The 19,570-nt window shown below is 39.4% G+C and overlaps 2 protein-coding genes across 5 annotated transcripts; both read right to left on the bottom strand.

Moving 5' to 3' along the window:
* Positions 1–37: 37 nt before the first annotated feature.
* Positions 38–4,711, bottom strand: golga7ba (golgin A7 family, member Ba). The gene is made up of 5 exons (XM_023275247.3): positions 4,561–4,711; positions 3,429–3,554; positions 1,459–1,611; positions 1,277–1,378; positions 38–1,182 (listed from the first exon to the last, which is right to left on the bottom strand). Exons 1-5 carry the CDS (start codon positions 4,606–4,608, stop codon positions 1,099–1,101), a joined length of 513 nt encoding a protein of 170 aa, XP_023131015.1. The 5' UTR covers positions 4,609–4,711; the 3' UTR covers positions 38–1,098.
* Positions 4,712–6,159: 1,448 nt separating this feature from the next.
* Positions 6,160–18,163, bottom strand: zfyve27 (zinc finger, FYVE domain containing 27). 4 transcript variants are annotated; one of them, XM_023275301.3, is made up of 14 exons: positions 17,848–18,163; positions 15,662–15,899; positions 15,465–15,535; positions 15,170–15,356; positions 13,904–13,999; positions 12,858–12,970; positions 12,652–12,770; positions 12,133–12,204; positions 10,962–10,982; positions 10,730–10,750; positions 8,241–8,382; positions 8,075–8,121; positions 7,870–7,951; positions 6,160–7,755 (listed from the first exon to the last, which is right to left on the bottom strand). In XM_023275301.3, the coding sequence occupies exons 2-14, from the start codon at positions 15,895–15,897 to the stop codon at positions 7,685–7,687; spliced, it is 1,278 nt and encodes a 425-aa protein (XP_023131069.2). In that variant the 5' UTR covers positions 15,898–15,899; positions 17,848–18,163; the 3' UTR covers positions 6,160–7,684. The 4 variants fall into 4 exon arrangements, with proteins under 4 accessions (XP_023131069.2, XP_023131070.2, XP_054865517.1 ...); XM_023275302.3 differs by lacking the exon at positions 10,730–10,750; XM_055009542.1 differs by lacking the exon at positions 10,962–10,982.
* Between the last annotated feature and the right edge of the window lie 1,407 nt (positions 18,164–19,570).

Here is a 19,570-nt window from a genome sequence, read left to right as displayed (position 1 = left end):
AATAACATTGGATAAAAGAAACATCAGACCTGTGCAGTTGTGATGAAACTGTTTATTTGACACAGCCATATATACCTCATCGCCATGTGTATTAAACAACAAGCAGTACGAAAATTTGTTTCTTGCACAAAATGTCACCAAAACAAAAGACACATTCACATTTGTGAGCCATTTTTTTTGGCAGTTATTATTCTTTGGAAGTTTGTTCAAAAATCAAGGAAGGGTTGGTTGTTTATATTTTAAAACACTGCAGTTAAGATTCAGGAAGACTTTTTTTTCTTGGCCCATCCTTTCTCTACTTACTGCTGCATCTGTTGCACAGTAAGTCTTTGCATAATCGAAATTTAGGAAGAGTGGGTCTCACTCAGTGACACCAAGAGGTTAGTGCTTCGATTTGTGCACGTGTCTGTGTGACTAACAAGAAAAATTCAGGCTTCATGTGAGAAACATGGAAGATCTGCTACATTATATACATGGACGGGTTGAATGACATTCATCTGCTACCAGACAGCATGATTTACAGCTGAGATGAAAGAGGAGGAGGTGCTCTGTATTGTTTATGTGGGTCTCTGGGAAGGTGAAACTTTGCTTTACTCAAATACTTTGCTAAAATCTGAACACTCAGAGTGGCAGAAAATAAAAAGCCAGGGTTTGGTATGAGGGTTGATGGAAATAAGATCAGTTTCCTGGTTGGTCTGGTGTGGTCGTGGTGCAGCTGAGGCATGAGATTTGATGAGGCTCGAGGTCCTCTCAGCGATCCTCCCTTTTTCATTAAAACTTCAAGGACAACAGGAAGGAAAGAAATGGTATGATCACACAAAGTATTACTAGCTGCATGACTTGTCTTTCTGTTCATTGTGACACTGCATCCTGGCGCTAGCAATAAATTACTAAAGTTCACATTTACGGTGAAAAAAGCTTGAACGACTTGTGATGGCAGGTCAAGAGAAAAATAAAAAAGAAGAAGAAAAAGCTAGTGAATCCTTTGTGTGAGCGTAGGAGTATAGAGGTGAAGTGTTGGAACGTGAGCGGCATCTTCGCCGTCGTCTCCTCCGGGGTTGTGAGTGATTGGGGGACTGGGTTTTAGGCAGCACCCAGTCATCGAGCAGTGCTGCCGGATACAGAGCTGCTCCCTGAGCTGGAGCCGCTGGAGCCCCGGTCCTCATAGATGGAAATCTCTATCTAGTGGCACTAATTAAGGACCAAGAATTTTCTGTAGAGTGTGGTTAAATACACAGAAAAGATATATGCACCCAAAAACACTGAGTAAGGATACAACACGCATTCCCCTCTCTATGGGATCTGTGATGAGCAGACCTCTGGGAGCGTAGATCTTCTCATTCTGCTCCTGAATGTACTTGGCTATCTTCTTCAACACCTGACACACGTACAAGCAGAACACCATAAATGAGAAACTGTGTGGAAGCCAAGGCTCGTTAACGTGAAGACCAGTCTGACCTTTTCGTAACGCGTCTCCATGCAGAGGAAGATGAGGTATGCTGTAGCACAGGCCAGACATCCCTCCAGGTAGGACTGCCCTCCAATCTTTTCGGCCTCTGCGTAGTAGTTGTTCAGCGTCTTTACAGTGTCCTCAAACAGTGTCCGCTCAATCTGGAGGCGCAAAGGGAAACAGAGAATCCTTAGATACATTTATATTCCGATAATAAATTCAAGTCAGCTGGTGAGTGGGACACAACATACTGAATTATTTAAGTCACAGGTTCAGTTTCCAAGCTCTATTATAAACTATTACTCTTTTTTTTTTTTTTTTTTTTATAGAATATTTATTGGAAACCCACTAAGGAAAACATCTATTTTCTGTACAGTGATAAAATAAATTAAAGACAGAAACAATAGATAATTCACCAAATCACTAGATTTGTCTGTGTAATTTTCCAACTAATTACAACATCAATAAATAGGGGCTGCAGCCAACATTTAGTATTTGTTTTCTCAATCAGAGTCTTTAATTAACCCTCTGAACCTCCCAAAACAACAGCAGGTTTCAAAGGCAGGTTATCTTTAAAAGAATCGCCAAAATAACACCATTTATCAGTCGGATTGTCACCTTTCCAACGCTCTTTGAACTAATATCTGTGATGTGCGGGTTCCATAGGAAACAGAACAAAACCTAAGTTTAAAATTGTGATATTTCGCCCAAATTACTTCTACATATGTCATCCAAAAATAATTTCCAAAGATAAAACCTTTACTCAAACCAGATTCTGAAAAAAAAGAACAACAACTGAGAAGCCATTAATGACTCCACTGCAACCAGCAGTCACATTTAAAACACTCAAGGACTTTTCGGCTAAACTGAGCTGAACTGCAGGCTGTGCTTAAGCAGAGCAGAGAGGAGGCCAGTATGGAAACAAATTGAAATTTAAGTAGTAAAATATCAATAGTATGTAGAGTCACTATTTTTTCCAGTATTTCTAACACTTGTGCACACTTGGAAAAATGTTGTTCATGTTGATTTCAAGTTCTTTTTCCACATTTTGTAACTTCAGTAATATTTATGGCATTATGACTTTGTTATATTGTATAAAAGACAGCTTTGAGTTCTCTCTACTTCTTTCCAGCGTCGTGCTGCTTCTATAGAGGTGCAGAACACCTGAAACTGCTTGGGATTTAGAGGGTTCAACCCCCAAAAACTCATCTCTCTGTCTATCAAAGCAACATAAGTAAACAATGGAATGTTAAACTCTATGAAGTCCATGCTGCCCAGTGCAGCTCGAGCACACCAGTTCCTGTATGACTCTGCTTAACTACTGTAAAACTACTGTACGCCGCATGACAGCAAGTGGTAATACTGATGTAATTCAACTACACACGTTAAAACTACAAAATTCTAAAACATAATAATAAAAAATAAAATAAATAATGATACATTAAATCCCCTCTGCAAACTGACAGAATGTATTCCTTTAGTTAGTTATTAAACATTGGAAATCTGAATCTGTTTTTCATATCATCATTGGAACACTGCAGTTTTGAGATGTAAAAACACAGCAATCTGCTAACTGCTTCTTTCAGTGCCTGTAAGTCTTAGATTTTGACCAAATGGGGGGTCTTTAATCTTTAAAATGTTATCAAAAGCTTTCTCAGTTTCAGTTCAGTTTACGATCACATTGAACAAAGCGTTGGTACTGGGAATACGCGACTAAGATCTCTTTAGCATTTTACTTACTAACTTACTGTTCCTAGTTTTAACATGGAGAAAATGCATGCCGTCTAATTACTAACAGATATTTCTCTAACTTTCACATGAGAGTTATAAAGTATAAAGCCTTTTAAGCATTTTTTCTGTCCCAACCATGGAGGCTTCAAATATACAGAAAATCCAAATCCATGTATGCTTTGCTGCATACAATAAAAGAAACACAAAATGCAATATAAATGCATATTAAACCGAAAGCACTCCTTACTCTGCTCTCCAGCTCGGAGGGGAACTTGGTTTGAAACTTGCAGGTGGTCCCTTCGCTGTAGTCCCTCTGGATGAACACTTTGTTGGCCAGAGACGCACTGTGCCTCAACTCCTGCAGGTTATGAAACTGAGAAATCACACAGTAGAACAAGAGTTAATAGAGTATCTCTTTAACGAGTCTCCAGACAGATCTGCCTCCCTCTCAGAGCACCTGTTCACTTGTACTGTGTACAAACAGTGAGGTGTAGGATGATGGGGTAGGAGAAGACAGAATGTGATCAATCACTGTGTGGCTCGGTGTCTGCACTCATTTCTGCCTTGTTAAGTGCTGGAGCAGAGCCCAGCGATGGACATACTATCTTTCACAACACACACACTTTGATTCTTTTCCCTCCTTTCTCTCTGGTCTGACAAGGGGAAGCACATCGACAACAGATCGATGAGATGGAGATAGAAGCCATCCAAATATTTATGCTGCTGAGTGTATCCTTCAGGGTGCATTATTATTATTATCATCATCATTATTATTATTATTGTGCATGCATGAAGGCTCAGGTGAACCAAGGAGCATTGAGGAAGGTCAGGGCGGCTTCTGTCCATGGTGCTGAACGCTTCATTCCTCCATCTGTGACTGTGTGTATGTGCAGTCAGTGGTCAAACACAGGGGCTTGTCACCGGATTAACGTGATTTCTCAACAGACAAAAACAGATCTGCTTTCACCAATAACGGCTTAACATCGCGGTGGTTGGGTGGAGGGGTGGGTGGATGGGGTTTTGCGCGCTGATCCGCTGTTTCTGCCTAATTTCTGTCTCCATATGTAGCCCAGCGGACTTTCACAATTCACCCTTTATTGTTTTTTCTCCTGTTAAATAATAATATTAAAACACACTCCACAACACGTTTGCAGAAGGTGAAGAGAAAGAGAAAAAAACCGACCAAACCCTCGGACTAAATGATAATGTAGGACACAGTGAAGTGGCACAGTTTTTAACCGTGCGCAGCCTCGATGCCCTCACTGACCGCGTCCGCCGCCGGTTTCATCTCGATATAAAGACACTGTTGATGCAGCCGATCGAATGAAATAAAATCCCTGAGCAGGACATATAAAACAGACAGTGTGCCAGGATCTTACCTCCGTCGCCATGTTGCCATCCGTGGCCGTAGGGACGAGTCCCTGCATGCGCTGAAAATCGCTTTAGTGGGACACGGAGGGGAGGAGGGCGGGGATGGGAGCCGGAGGGGCGGTGCTTACGGTAGTACAGCTTCTCTAAAGCCTCGGTGTGCGTTTGGATCACAGCAAAACACTTCAATTCATAGCAGAAAGAGCACACGTATCAGCCGGTACCAGGACGCACAACAGCAGGAGACTGGCACTAGAGCAGCTTCATTTTACCATCCACATCTGAAGACTGTTTAATGCAGAGGAGTTTAACAAATAATCCACCTTTATTTCAGTTAGTCTGATTTATTTTCAGGTTATTGCAGTTCAATAAAGCCAAAAAATGAAAATGATATGAGGAGCTTATGCTGGGAAACTAACAAGTGGCCTGCTGATAAAATGAGTTTAACAAATAATCCAGGTTTATTTCAGTTAATCTGATTTATTCTCAGGTTACTACAGTTCAATAAAGCAAATTCATACTGGAAGACTAACCTGGGGCCTGTTTCATAAAATGCGCTATGAAAAGTGGGAATAGACACCTGACGTGAAAGAAGCTAACAAATCAGTCTGGATTAAACCTGTTCCATATAGCAAGTTTAACAAATAATCAAGTTATATTTCTGTTTTCTGACTTATTGTTAGGTTATTGCAAGTCAATAAAGGAAAAAACAAAAACACAAACAACTTAACCAGAGTTCCTGCAATACTAACATAGACTCTATTAATCAGTATTGGTCCAAAAATCTATATTTACAGAAATCTACTAAAATAACTTACACAATCAAGGATCAAATAGGCCTATAAATATGTTCAATTATATGGTTTGGGATATCGAGGGTTTAGGCTTATGCTAAAAAAAATAAGTGTAAATCTTGATTACCCCAATAGAATGAAAGCTACATAAACGATTAACAGTATAATTGCACAAATTAGCCTATAATGATCAGAAATACATCCTTAAATCCATCTAGCTCTAAAAGCCTTTCCGGAACAGTGGGACATTATTCCAGAAACCAGCATCAAAAACCTTATTAACTCCATGCGTCACAGATGTGTGACTCATTTCTGATTTCTGGTATCACCCCACTCTTGTTTCATAAGTTCCATTCTGTACAACAGAACGTAGAGATGCATGTCTGAACATAAAATTCTATTTTCATATTTTAAAAATAATGTATCAGATTTTTAAAAAATAAATACTACATGCTGTGTTTCTATTTGTGTTAAGTATAAATAGTTTATGGAACTGAAATACGTTACTTTAGGGTTCACAAATTCAGGCCATAAATGTCAAAAAGTTGAAATCAAGACAAAACAACCCGGTTACTCTTTCAAATGATGAAATCAGACACCAAAATTCAAAATAAAGAATAGAAACTTGCACATCCAACCTGTCAGAGATGTGCAATCCAGCCTAACTTCTCTACAAAAACAGAACTCTGATTTCTTATAAGTGGCTTTCAAAAAAATATTTCCAGTGTTACAAATTTCTACATAAGCCATCCAGCAAGAGCTAAAATTGTGTTTTTAGCCATTTCTAAAATTATTACGTCAAATAGAACACACCACTTGTCGCTTTAATTAAATCTTCAGAGTTTATTTTAGTAATGGCATATTCCAACTTTTAAAATCAGGGGCAATATATACAGAAGTAATCATGATAACTTGCACTTTCTGGAGTTTTAAATTAAATATATTAGATACAGAACAATTTACAGTAACGGTTTATATACGATTACAATAAAAGCAAACAGTTACAATCATTTGTGTCTGAATCGTGATTAAAACGACTGCTGCCAGGATTTACCTCCTGGCTTTTAGCGCCTCTACATCAATTCTTCCTCACGTCAAGTCCTGCTTGCAACAGTGTGAGGCTCTGATGACAGTTTCAGCTGGTTTCACAGTCCATTCAAATTATTTTAATCCAGTTGGGTTAACTTTGATCCAGTTAAAGGAAAAGCATGGGCTCCAGGGACCTCTCGACTTTCAGGTTACTGATATACTCTAAAAAAAGGTTTATGACACGTCCACAAAGGATAATATGACAAGTGGAATGAGCAACAATTTGAGTAATACAAGAAGAGTGAGCTGGTCTGCAAAAAAATTACATAAAAAATCAAGGAGCCTCAGAGCCTACCCTCCAGTTTGCCATCATATATAAAAGATGTCATGTGATTTACAACAGGCCATGCATTTTCCAGTTACTGCGTCAGAGTTATGGGTGTTTCTGCATTTTATATCTGCTCCGTCTGTGTCTTGTGAGCTCCTTTAGGAACACAAGTGAACAAAGCAAACCTCAAGTAACAGTAAGCGTTCCAGTAGCAACCAATATAAAATGCCCATGAATATGCAATGTGAGCAAATTCTGCATCACTCACCAACTTCAGACACTTGGACAAATTTACAACTGATCACGAGATTGTGAAAAAATGTTTCAGTGAACTTGTCTGTGCAAATACTTTGATTGGTTTGGATGACCAATGCTGAATGCAGAACCTTTGGGTTGTGTCCACTATTTTGTTCAGTTTTGTGTCTTATTCATCTCTAATCAAAATGTATGTCAAATTTAAAGTGCAGCCTCAGTTTTTGTTCATCCAGAAAAGTCCTCTCAAGATCACAGTGCAGTTAATCTGCTACACAGGGCTAAAGATATCAACATTCAAGTGGATTCAACTTTGTGAAAAAGCGAAGTATTACTTCCTTTTATGTCTATTTGTATCATTCAACACCGCTAGCTCATCCAGGCTCCAACGTGCATGCGTTGTACTTATATCTGCTCAGGAAGAGGGGAAAAATAGGTCATTATAGGGCAAATTTTAGAGCCATCTGTGCTCTGTATTAAGTCTCTTTGATTCATCAGGTCCAGTCCTTCACTGACAACTCAAACAGGGAATCAGTCCCATAAGCAATAAAGATGCTAAGGAGGGATGTAACTTGTAAAGACAGTGGGGTCTTTGAGTTCCACATGGGAGGTATCTTCACAGATGTAACTTCAAAACCAAGGCATGTAGGTCAGGGTTTCATTGAAGGGCTCAGGGGTGAACAGTGAATGAACTCCTGCTGCCCGCTGGGAGAAAAAAACTAACATGCCATCTCATTGTAACTTGATGAGGGAGGAATTACAGGCAGCACAAACAAACACGGTCTCTCTCTGCGCCTCCGGAGCTGAGGAGGAAACAATAATAACAGAATGTAACTCAGGATTGTGTGACTGGGACATGATGCAACTGTCGTGCAATTTTAATAATCTGTCCAAACAAAATCTTTTCTCTTTCTCACCTGTTGCCCCCATGTAAGATCTCAGCACTTTATAGGAACAGCATCGGGAACAGAAGCTGTTGCCACAGTTACTGCAGTTCCTCTGCAACACAAAGAGGTATCAGGTTGAAACTGGTACCAACAGCAAACAAAGACAAAATTAAATGCAATGATGACGCAAAACCTAAATATATCTCCAATTCTTGTCACAACTTTTTACTCTCACCCTTTTCTTCAGGACCGAAAAGACGGCATTGCAGCTAGAACAGTTGCCTTCGGAGAGACAGAGACAGATAAAAAAAAATAAGATGTGAGACTTTCCCAGAGACTTCTTTCATCACTGAGGTAGAATAAGAGAGATGAAATGTGCGGATGAGTCAGAGCGGACTGACCTGTGCTGGCTGTGGGATAGCGTTTACGCAGTTTCTCTGTCAATTTGGACACTTTGCTGCGAATTGGTTCATTGCGGCTCAGAAGACCATTTTCAGAGATGGTGTCATACTCCGGAGCTCCAAGAGGCCCGTCGTCATCCTCCTGAGGAAGAGGAGGGAGGCAGACAAAGAAACAAGCCGTTACATACCGTAAAAGTAACCGGAGATGGTCTTCTGAGATTTGGCCGGGAAACAGATCAAACAGCAGTGGGGCTGACCTGGCTGAAATACAGCCAGCGTCACTGGCAGATGTTTGGCAAACAAATCAAGCATTGTGACGGCAAATACTACAGCTACTGAGTGATGACTGAGGTGGGAAATACATGTATTGATGGGAAAAAATGCATGTATGCATACAGATGGACTTAATCTATCTGCCAAACATCAGGAAAACCACCACAAATTCTACTGAATAAAAGCGAAGCAGTCGTGTTAATACATCCTAAACCACAGCACATCTACCCCTACATGTGATAGCAGTAAGATGGTACGGAGGAGACAAGGAGAAGAGATGAGTTTTCTTATGTTAGTATTCATAATTAAGGACTTTTAAACCATCCACCCTCAGCAAACAAATCTTGTAGATAACAGACAACTGATACTTGATTTTTGGAACCAATGTCAAGTTGTAGGTTTATATCTATATTGCCTGATGATAAAAAAGGTCAATGTTTAGAACTTCCAAACAATATTCCTCTCAAACTAGTTAGCAATTTATCATAAATACACCACTTGGCTCCGCACCACCGCCTGCTCAGCTCTAATAAACACTACATGTGCAATGACACGGTTTCTAAATTATCGCAAGCATCTATTTCTCCATTATGTTCTGTTAAAAGAAGTCATACAATAATACGAGATATCTGTGATAGGCCAATATCAGCCAATAGATCTGTCAGACTCAAGGGAGCAGAACAGTTTGTTTCTGCCTGCTGTATTTATCTTGCCAATTAATAGATGAGATGACGTACACCGCTCTCATGTCTGTTAAATATGAACTTTCAGGCAGCAGATGGTGATCTTAATTTAACAGAGACGGGTGGAAATGGCTCCACTGGCTGCTTATCTTTTAGTCAAGCAATAACTACACTAGAAGCAAAGTCAGCTGTTGTCAACTTAAAAATATGTGTGTTATCGTGCACCAAATCAACTATGCACGTTATATTTTAAATAAAAAACCAACAACAATACATTTCAGTGCAAACCATGCTTTCAATCAAAACTAAGAAACATAAATGAGGACACCTGAAAGTGGAAAAGCTGACTTCACTGATCTAATATGAACAATGCCAGGAATGCAGACTAGATATGAATTAACACCTTGATGAGATCACTGAAGTCGACAATTATGGGCTTGTTGATTCTAAACTGTGCCTCAATTCAAGGGCCACATCCTTCAGAGGGAACGCCTTCATACACGTGAAGGTTGAACGCAGTGTTGTTAAATGATACGATCTGGTCTACAGAAGACTTCCTATTTGTGTCACCAGCTGTTCCTGCCTTCACACTTGCATCAACAAGCGCTGCTCCTGTCACCCGGCAGCCTTGACAGCTGCATGGACACATTTTTAACATTTGAATCGTCAACTTGAATGATTTGAAACCAAGACTTTGCTTTAAAAGTTTACTTCTCGGTCACTGCTTCATTTTTAAAGGGTCTGCTCTTGCAGGAACCTAAATGCATTTGTGTTGATGTGTACATAAATTGTAATAATTAAAGTTTGCAGTAAAACAATAATAATATGCATTGATTTAAGAAGAATAAAAAATATTTACAGTACGTACAAGTAGATATTTATTCTTACAGTGATACAGGAATTAATTGTTTCCTTTCTTGCACTTCAAGGATAATGTGGATAATTAAAAATGTTTTTAAATTATTTATACAACCTTTGTAATATGTGGAAATCAGTGGCTGTAATCACTGCCTCCCAGTAACAGTACACCTTTAATTGTATGTGATCCCAGGGAATAGAGAGCCACAGTTTTTTGGCCTCTGTTTTAACTCTATTTTGAAAAAAATGGAAAAGGATATTCATTGTCTTACAAAGCATTTTTGTTGTGTGTGAGTAAAAGCAAACAGTGCAACTTTATTGAGTGGTCTCTGGGATATTTTGTATTACTGTGATTACTAAGAAAGTGACAAGCTGACAGGTTAATTAATTGGAAAACCACAGCTATACTCTGGAAAAAATCCAATCATTACTGACGCATCATGAACCTTGGGATATGCTGGCTGCAAAGGATCCAAAGGGTGAGTCCTTCATCCTACATTTCTTTGCTACATTTGAAGGAGCCTTTAAAGCCTTATTGCACCACACATTCCGTCTGCAAATACAGCCCCTGAATTGAAACACAGCTATAGTGTTACCCTTCACTGTCACATGCTGACAGAACAAAGACATGACCGCATGGATGGATGGAAGGGAGGTGCTGGGAAATCCACTTACCACTAACACCAAAGGGGTTTCCTTTTCAGGAAACACAACACACAATATTTAGTGTGACTGACCATGAAAATACCCAACACCATGCTTCTAAACACAAAGCAAGAACTACACCACAAGGTTACCTCACACTAACATAAAACACATGAAGTTCATGTTTTAAATAGCTGTTCAGTGTGAGTTGACTGAGTGACAGTGCACCTGCCTCTTCTAAACAGAAGGGGGCAACACTCACCTGTATTGAACCTGAATGCTCCTGAGTTTAGAGGACAGCAGAGGAGAAAACACAGGAGGTATGTCATCAACATGAACACGCTTGCTCTTCACTGACTGACTGAGGCTCAATCCCAACCTCCACCCTCCAGGCCTAATCTCGAAATCCTCAGATTTAACTGACATCACCTGTGGGCCCAGCTGTAGCGTCGTTTAGTGTTTGGATTTATGAAGGCTTAAGATGGTATAAAAAGGAGGAATTGGACACAACTTCTTGATACATGTTGCATGAATAGAACACACAACATTTTAAAAAAGACCATTTAGACTGCACCTCCATTCACAGTTTTATTAGCGCGTTTATAAATTTTAGCAAACAAAAAGTCATGGAAGCAATATAGCTTTTAAAAAAGCAAATGACTCTGCAAAGGTGCAATAAATAACCACTGCAGTGAGCAGTCAGATTCTGTCACTTACAGATAAAGTTTGGGCAGGGAACTCTGCAGATATGCAAAGAAAGAGTGCAAATTGGAGCTAGAAAGTCTACATCAAAGCGCTTCTCTTCTCATTAGCCCTCACACTTAGCAAGAACGAGCCTCAAAGTTTGGAGATGGGGATTGGGCTAGCGATCGGCAAGCTCCTACAATGACGTCTCAAACGTACAATACGAACATAAAGATGGATCATTTACAAAATTCAATTCTTTTACGTTAACTTTACTTGTACATTAAACGTTATTTGCTATTCTACTTGTTTCTTTGATCAACCTTTAAATAACTTACTATTATACTCTTACTGGCTATGTGAATGCAGTGCCATTGTAAATGTCTTTCACTCTAGAGCGTGGCTACATGTGCTGGATCAGGTATAAACACCTGGACGGACAATACACACCACTTTTTCCTAGTATAACCCTGATGTTTGTGTACATATATAAGATATATTTACCAGCATGGGGCTACTATGATCCTTGTTTTCCCCTGATGTGTCTTTTATCACAGATTCAATAAGAAATATGTCTATAATTCCACCATCACATCTGACATTATTAGGAAGAAATTATTGTAGCCAGAAATGCAAATAAATTTGTCGAATCTCAACAGTAAAGCAAGGGACTATAGTCTTGGGTGAAAAACTGTGGCACAATAATTTTAATTGATAAGAGCATAATAAAATTTTAGGAATGCATTTACCTCAATGGCATCCTTAAATTCATCATCAGGCTCAGCCTCCTCAGCTTCCTCTACACTGCCAGGAGACAGGTCCTGTCATCAAACACAAACACAGATTTATACATGAATACTTGTTTGTAATTTATACTGCAGACATCTCCTGATTTCCATAGTGATCTCAGTCATGTTATAAACCGTGGGAAGACCAATGGACAGTCTTAAACAATGATCACAAATGAGTTTCATCAGTTTAGTTTTCAGTTCACTTTTGCCTGGTTGTAATCCTGACAAAGTCAAATTAATCTGAGCCGTTGTTTCTGCCTTAATTGCAGAAGGAATGATAACAGTGAAAGCGGCGTCATGATGGAAGTAACAAACCCATGCATGGATGTGCATTGTGGTTAATACACTGAGAGCATGGGATAACCAGGGTAAGAAGCTTACAGCTGTGGTTGCTTTTAGAGTGAATCACAACAACTGAGTCTCTCAGTATTTAACCCCACATGCACTTTTTTTTTCACCACTACTGCTTCCTCTCACCTCCACACTGGTCGGTGTGGGAGTCTGGTCCAACAAATTGCTGTGTTCCTGTTCTTCGCACATCCCCTCTGAGGCCGGCGTTGGACCCAAGTGGAACAGCTTCCTGAGGTCCAACAAAACTACAACGGGACAGCAAATTAAAAAAACACCACTTTACTTCTGTAAGCGAGTGTTACTAATCCATCTTTGAGGCAGGATGAACTAACCTCTGCAGAAGTCTCTGTTCCACAGGAAGATGGCGCTGTTGAGCCCAGCGAGCACCCAGCCCAAAGGAGCAACATACAACAGACACATCACGATTAACAACCCTCCATAGAACCTGCAGGGGGGAAATTAGAAATGTCCAGTTCAAACCTGTGCGTAATTGATCAGTCAACATTCCTACAATGTGTGGGTTGACATTAAAAGCACTAAAGCTGTAATTACTGACCTCGGTCTCAATAAAGGCCAAAAAATGCTAGTGCGGTGGTACTGCGTTGGTGCTACACACAGCTCTATAGACACACGTGGAACAACCACAAATGTAGGCTAACGTTGTTTATCCTTTTATTTTGCCCTCGGTGCAAAAATCACATCTTTCTAACAGGTTTCATCTGCAGTAACAAGCAGTGTTTAGGTGAACTCTGCAATGGTCTTTCTCTGTCGGATTCAAGCCGACCTTTTAACCAAACGGCACTCAATCTACACATAGCATCATCACTGAAGAGCGACACACTGCTGGCTTGTTGTAGGAAAGTGCATCTCCATAGCCTCCGTTTGTTTGAATTTTCTTAATCTTTCACACTGCACAGGCTCAGAGCTACACAAAGGGATCATATATGCCCCTTAACACAGCATTTTCCAGACCCTGATCAATATATCGAGTGGCCAATATAATGGGCGGATATTGGCTATAACAGATGTATCGGTTTCAGTATCCTGTGATGTTCAATATGTGCCAATATTAAATCTTTTGGGGATTTTTTTGTATACAATATAATGCAGAAAAAGATGCTTGAGGTAATTTAGAAATGTTGTCATACACAGATTGTCCCACAGACTGTTCCAATTCCATTTTTACCACCGTCTGCAGCACACGTAGCAAAAATTGGTATCAGCCTCAAAAATTCACTATATTATTTAAATTAGTTTTCCTGATTACATACTACTAAGCACAGCACAACAAAGGTTAGGGTCATTAGATATTGTTACAAAATGTACATTTCATTTACATTCATGAGCTGAACAGTGGTAATGATCAGTGACTCCAGACCTTGATGACTTGGTGTGATTATCCCAGTACAGGACTTTGTAAATAGCTTCTGCTGACTGACAAGCAGAGGACAACATGTCATCCAGGTGCTTCAACCTGTTAAAGAAAGAAAGTGATTACAAACACAAATGCTGTAAGAACAACAATAAGGTTAAACCCACACATGAAGAAATACCTTGTACAAATGTCATGTATACACAGGAGTTCACACAGGCCACAGTCTGAACACAGTTTGGAAAAAGGGTTAAGTAGTTGATGTTTGACCTACATTTTAAATGAATAATAAACCATTTATTTTTCGTTCTGAATAAAATAAAGAGAATAAGCAAATTTAAAGCTAACCTGGTGAGTTTGGCCAGAGCTATAAGACAACTTGTTGATAATCTCAGAGCATGGACTCCTTGATAAATGATTCCGTAGCCACAATGACTTCACTCGCTCATTTGTGGATTACAGTTTTGAAGCTTTTTGCTTGACATTTCAGCTGTCGCCATCTTGATTCGTTCAAATCGTACATGGTGAGCTTGGGATAAATCTGACTCAGAACCCGAGGACACTACACACTTCCATGTAAAAGTAACTTGGAAATTACAAGTTATCCACACCCTAAAGAATACTCTGCTTTATCATATATTTTACTCCCAATCAGACCCAAATGAACATCATGGTGTGTTTCAGGAGACTTGAAGCTAACTTATGAGACTATAAACTCATTAGGAAAATTTGTAAATCAAGTGAAACGCAGAGTTATTTTCTCATAGACCTCTATACAATTGAGACTTCCTTTTGCAGTCAGAGGCGTTGTCCCCTGCTGGCCATTCCTCTGGGTAGAGGAAGAATGGAGCGAACCGCACATTACGATCGGTTCGGTGGTGTGCGAATTGACCAGACAGTCTAAGGAATTGATGAGCCAAATACCGATCGTGCAACATCGTCCAACGGGGGGGAGGGGGATATCCGAATATTCGGATCTCAAAATAAATATTCGGATACCACCGTAACGACCAAATATTCGGATATCCGGATATTCAGGTCCAGCCCTGATGCAAACAAGCTCTCATTTCCTATTCAGAGAGCACATTACAGCTGAAGGAACTAGTCCAAGTAGTCCATTAGTGGAAGAGCTAATTGACTGGTTTTGGGCTGTTGGTCAGACTAAACACTAGCATTTTTTTACTATTTTACTTAAAAAAAAAAAAATCAACAATTCAACAAACTGCAGGCAAATTAATCATTAATGGCAATAAACATGAGCTGCATTCTTACAGGTCTTTGACTTCCAGCATGGCCTCCTGCTTGGTGAGATGTACTGTCTGCAGGTCTCTCCGGTGCACAGCATGATAGCGCCTCTTCTGGAGCTCAGCTTCAGAGGCTCTGCCCCCACACCTGTCCTGCAGGTAACCCAGGGCAGCGGGTGCCGATACTGCCACCACACTCACGGTGAACCAACCAACTGAAACCAGAGAACCAGACAGAACAACAAGTTAATACATTATTCAAGTGTCTTTTAAAACAACATTACAAAGCAGGATCAATATTAATGCATAATGTCACACCTTACCTTCATTAACTGTGCAGAAGAAGACACTGAGGAATATACAAACAAGTAGAGAGCACAGTGGCATCTTCCATCTGGGAAATAAAAAAAATAACAGATGAAACTGAATGCTCGGCTATAACTATTGCTTTCTACCCAAGGCCAAAAGCAACTATGTCATATGATGCCCATACAGGCCAAAGAGAAACGCATATGCGCACCCAAGTAGGAAGCGGGTGAGCTCCACTGCATCTGCAACTGGCTCTAGAAACAAAGCCATTCTCTTATACGACACGACCATGTTGAGGAGGTCAAAGTTTGGTGTGCAGCGAGGGCTCCCCAACTCAGAGGCATCTGGAGACCCGGCGGTCTCTTTAGATAATGAGTGGACCAGCTCGCCCCGTTCTCCTGCACCCTGTGAGGGCTCTTGTAATGCTCCGGTACTGTGCATCGTCATTCCTGGACACAGTTAAGACAAACAAAGGAATCAGGTGCTGAAATGACTTCAAATGGCAAAAAGAACCTTGCCTTGATATCATGAGCAACCCCTAAAAACATGTGTTCGGCATCAAACAAACTTTCAGCTATTATACGACCTTTTCAGCCTGGTGTTATGTAACTCTTTATTGTAATTTCAGGAATAAATAGCATCAAATAGGAAACATTCTATAGTGTAAACTGAGTAGTTCATCTGTGTATTCATGATACAAAGGCAAAGTTTACAGAAAAGCCAAAGGTAATTAGCATGTGTACAGTGGGGAGTGTATTCAATTGCCCTCAAAGGAATGTATGACATATATACAGTGTACAACAGAAGGAAGAGCCCACTTGGTTTACACCTGCGATTTCCAATTAGCCAAAGTGCATGAACATGGTTACGAAATGAGCTGTTAACACCAGAACTTTCTCAGTTTAGGATCTATGGGTTGTGTCCATGTGGATGTCTGCATCATGGCTTTGCAACAAAAATGACTGCAAGACAAATATTACAGTCTGATTCAAAAAGACTGAAAGGGACAAAAGATCTATGATCAACTAAAAAGCAAGTGAAACGCAGTTGAGGTATTAAATGAGCCATCAGTGGAAATCTAACTTTCTGTCACGGTGTGAAGGATGATGCAAAACATCAATCGCTATGAGAGTATCCAAGAGAAAACCTTGCTTACTCTTCAGCACAAAAAAGCAGGATAAAGAACATTAAACAAACCCTGATGAATACTGTGAGCACATTTTATGGTCAGATGAGACCGAGACAAATTTGCTCAGGGTTCAGCATGTTTGATGTTTACCTGGCCAGAACTACCACAGGAAATTCATAGTATTAACAGTGAAGCATGGAGGTGGCAGTATGATGATACGACCTGTATGATTGCAAAAAAAAAAAAAAAAAAAAGGGTTGGATGACTACATTTATAGATGGCCCCATAAATATCTGTGAATATCTACCAAAATACTGGCTGACAGATTGACTCCTAGTCAGATGAAGCATGGCTGAAGAAGAATATTTCAGCATGATAACAATCTGAAAGACTTTGGATAAAATGACATAAGAGTTTCTCAAGAAGGAAAAAAGTGAAATCTATGACCTGGCCAAGTGTGTCATCTGACTTGCATCCCAAAGAACACCTCTGGGTATTTTAAAGAGAAATGGATGACAACACAACCCTGCCAGCAAAAAAGCAGCTGGGAAAATTGTCTCTGAAGAATAGCAGAACACCTCCCCACAAAGTTGGTATCCTCCATGCCTAGGAAGGTCCTCAAAATAAAGGTGGGCATATTGTAAAAAAAAAAAAAAAAAAGTTTGAATCTCAGCATTACGTAGAGATTTTTATGGCATTAAGTTGTTCTTTTTGTCTGTCTTTATTAGAGTACATTTAAATTGTCAGTTTCTTAGAATAAATTATTGCACGGTGAATAAATTGTATTATGATTATTTGAAATTTTATGATTATTTTACTTTCACATGATTTTGCACTTATCTTGTGAGCTGGAAACACTATATAAAGCATAACTGCATTAGCTAGTGATAATTAGGGTTGACTCATTTTCACTGTTATGGAACCTAATTTAGCCTTCAAAATCTCTACATATTACTTTTACTTAAGTACTTTGCTTTAAAAATTTGGAAGTAATTATCCACAGCTAATGCTCTCCAAGCCTTATTATTTACATCATATAGAAAAGTGTGAAATGTAGCAAAAACTAGTGCGTATAAACATCCACGGAAAGAGCCGCTACAGTAAACATGTCTTTAAATCAGGGTTAGCCGCTGTGGCCTGTGAGATGCTGTCAAACCGGAAAGTTAACTCCTGTTGTGTTGGCAGGACAGCCGCACTGTGAACACTGTATATCACTGACACTTCAGTCTAGCTAATATTAGCTGCTGGACATGAAGCAGATAGTTTACCCCGAGCAGAGCGTCCGACAGCAACCAACTTATGAAGCGGCGGCGGCTGAGAGGAGCTCAGGCGAAACTAGCGAGTCCCGCCGACATCATGAGCCCGGAGGAAGGAAGAGCCTCCAAATCCGAGCAGCTCCATCAACATGACAGCAGCCCGCCGTCCTGCAGGGGCAGCGACCCGTCAAAACAACACGATTTATAAAACTATCCTGCTGTCTGCGGGCAGAACAGCAGGGTGAAGCGGCTGTTTAGCCTGCAGACGAGCTATCTTTGTTAGCTTCGTCTCTATCCGACTACGTCCGCTTCCTCGTTTAATCCAGGCCGCGTAATTGATGGCAGAAAAAGGAGCGCTGCAGTCGATCACAGAGCAGGATGATCATCTGCTGCACATTTGAATGGGTTGAAGTGATTGCGGACCTTTAACTCCTTTTAGTGTCCAGGACGTAAACATAGATAATGTTGAAAAATAAATCAAATCGATTATCAAAATCCAAAATCGTCTTGTAATATTGAAATAATCCCAATTTATTACCATTATAGAGGCAAAAAGCTTATTTTTTGTCTTATATTTGTCCGTTTTCATGTCAAGTTGCAAGTTGTGATGTAACAAAATCATACTAATAGTTTACATTCATAGTGAGGACAGAGAAACTTACCTTCTTAAGCAGATGACTGTGAAAACAGTCTTCTGAGCCAAATTTTTTTTTTTTAAAAAAAAGTAAACTGATGAGATTTTAGGTATCAGATTGGATCAAATCTTGAAAGTGGGCTGTTTGAAAGAAAAAAGGGAGGGTTCTGAAATGTGATTAGATCAGTTAATCTGGTGTTGGTTTTAATCAAGCTTTCAGTGTTTGTTGTTAACAACTTTTTGGTATTAGTGAAATACCTGAGATTTAGGAAGTCTCCCAATCAGAAACAAACATAGTAAAACTTTAAAAATGGTCAAATAATTTAACTTGTGAATCATGTAGTATATGTACATTCATTTATATTTTTCACTTGGTTTCTTTAATTATTACTGTGATAAGATAAAATGGACATTAGGGTAGCTAATAAGCCTTTGTCAGAATCAGAATCAGAATTAGAAATACTTTATCCATCCCCGAGGGGCAATTGCTTAACATTATATGCCGTAAAATAAAATAAAATAACTTTGTTCTTACAAAATAGTCCCACAAACAGCTGTCAATATCAAACAAAAAGAATATACTGAATTTGAACTGTTACTTATCAATTTAAAACAATTACATGTACCTCCTGAAAGATGGTCTTTCCATAAATTAAGAAGAGCTGTTTTTTAAAGTACTTTACATTTAGCCACTTAATGATCTAAAACACGTTGAAAATATCCACAGTGTATATGTGAATAATGTGATTTGTTTATTTTTATTTATTTGTTGTTGCATCAGATGAGGGGTCCAACTGTTTTAAAATAATTGAAAATGGAAGAGGGTATTTATAATGTTTTATTGTGCAGTTTACTGTTTCTTTAAATAAAACCACCTAATGTGACCCCTGCTGTTCTACATGTTAATCTGTATATAGCCTGTAGCACACATTGTGAACTTAAAGCCTACATTAGGAATTTTTGGACAAACGTGATTTTGCACTGTGAATCTCAAACATCCAAGACACCTAATAATAAGGGGAAAACACAGATGGATAGAGAGAGACCCTGATAATAACTAGGTTTGTTAAAAAGCAGCAAGTGAAAGGAGGGAGAGACACA

The sequence above is a fragment of the Amphiprion ocellaris genome, chromosome 4, assembly GCF_022539595.1.
Source record: "Amphiprion ocellaris isolate individual 3 ecotype Okinawa chromosome 4, ASM2253959v1, whole genome shotgun sequence".
NCBI classification, from domain to species: domain Eukaryota; kingdom Metazoa; phylum Chordata; class Actinopteri; family Pomacentridae; genus Amphiprion; species Amphiprion ocellaris.
This window is presented reverse-complemented; position numbering and strand designations above follow the sequence as displayed.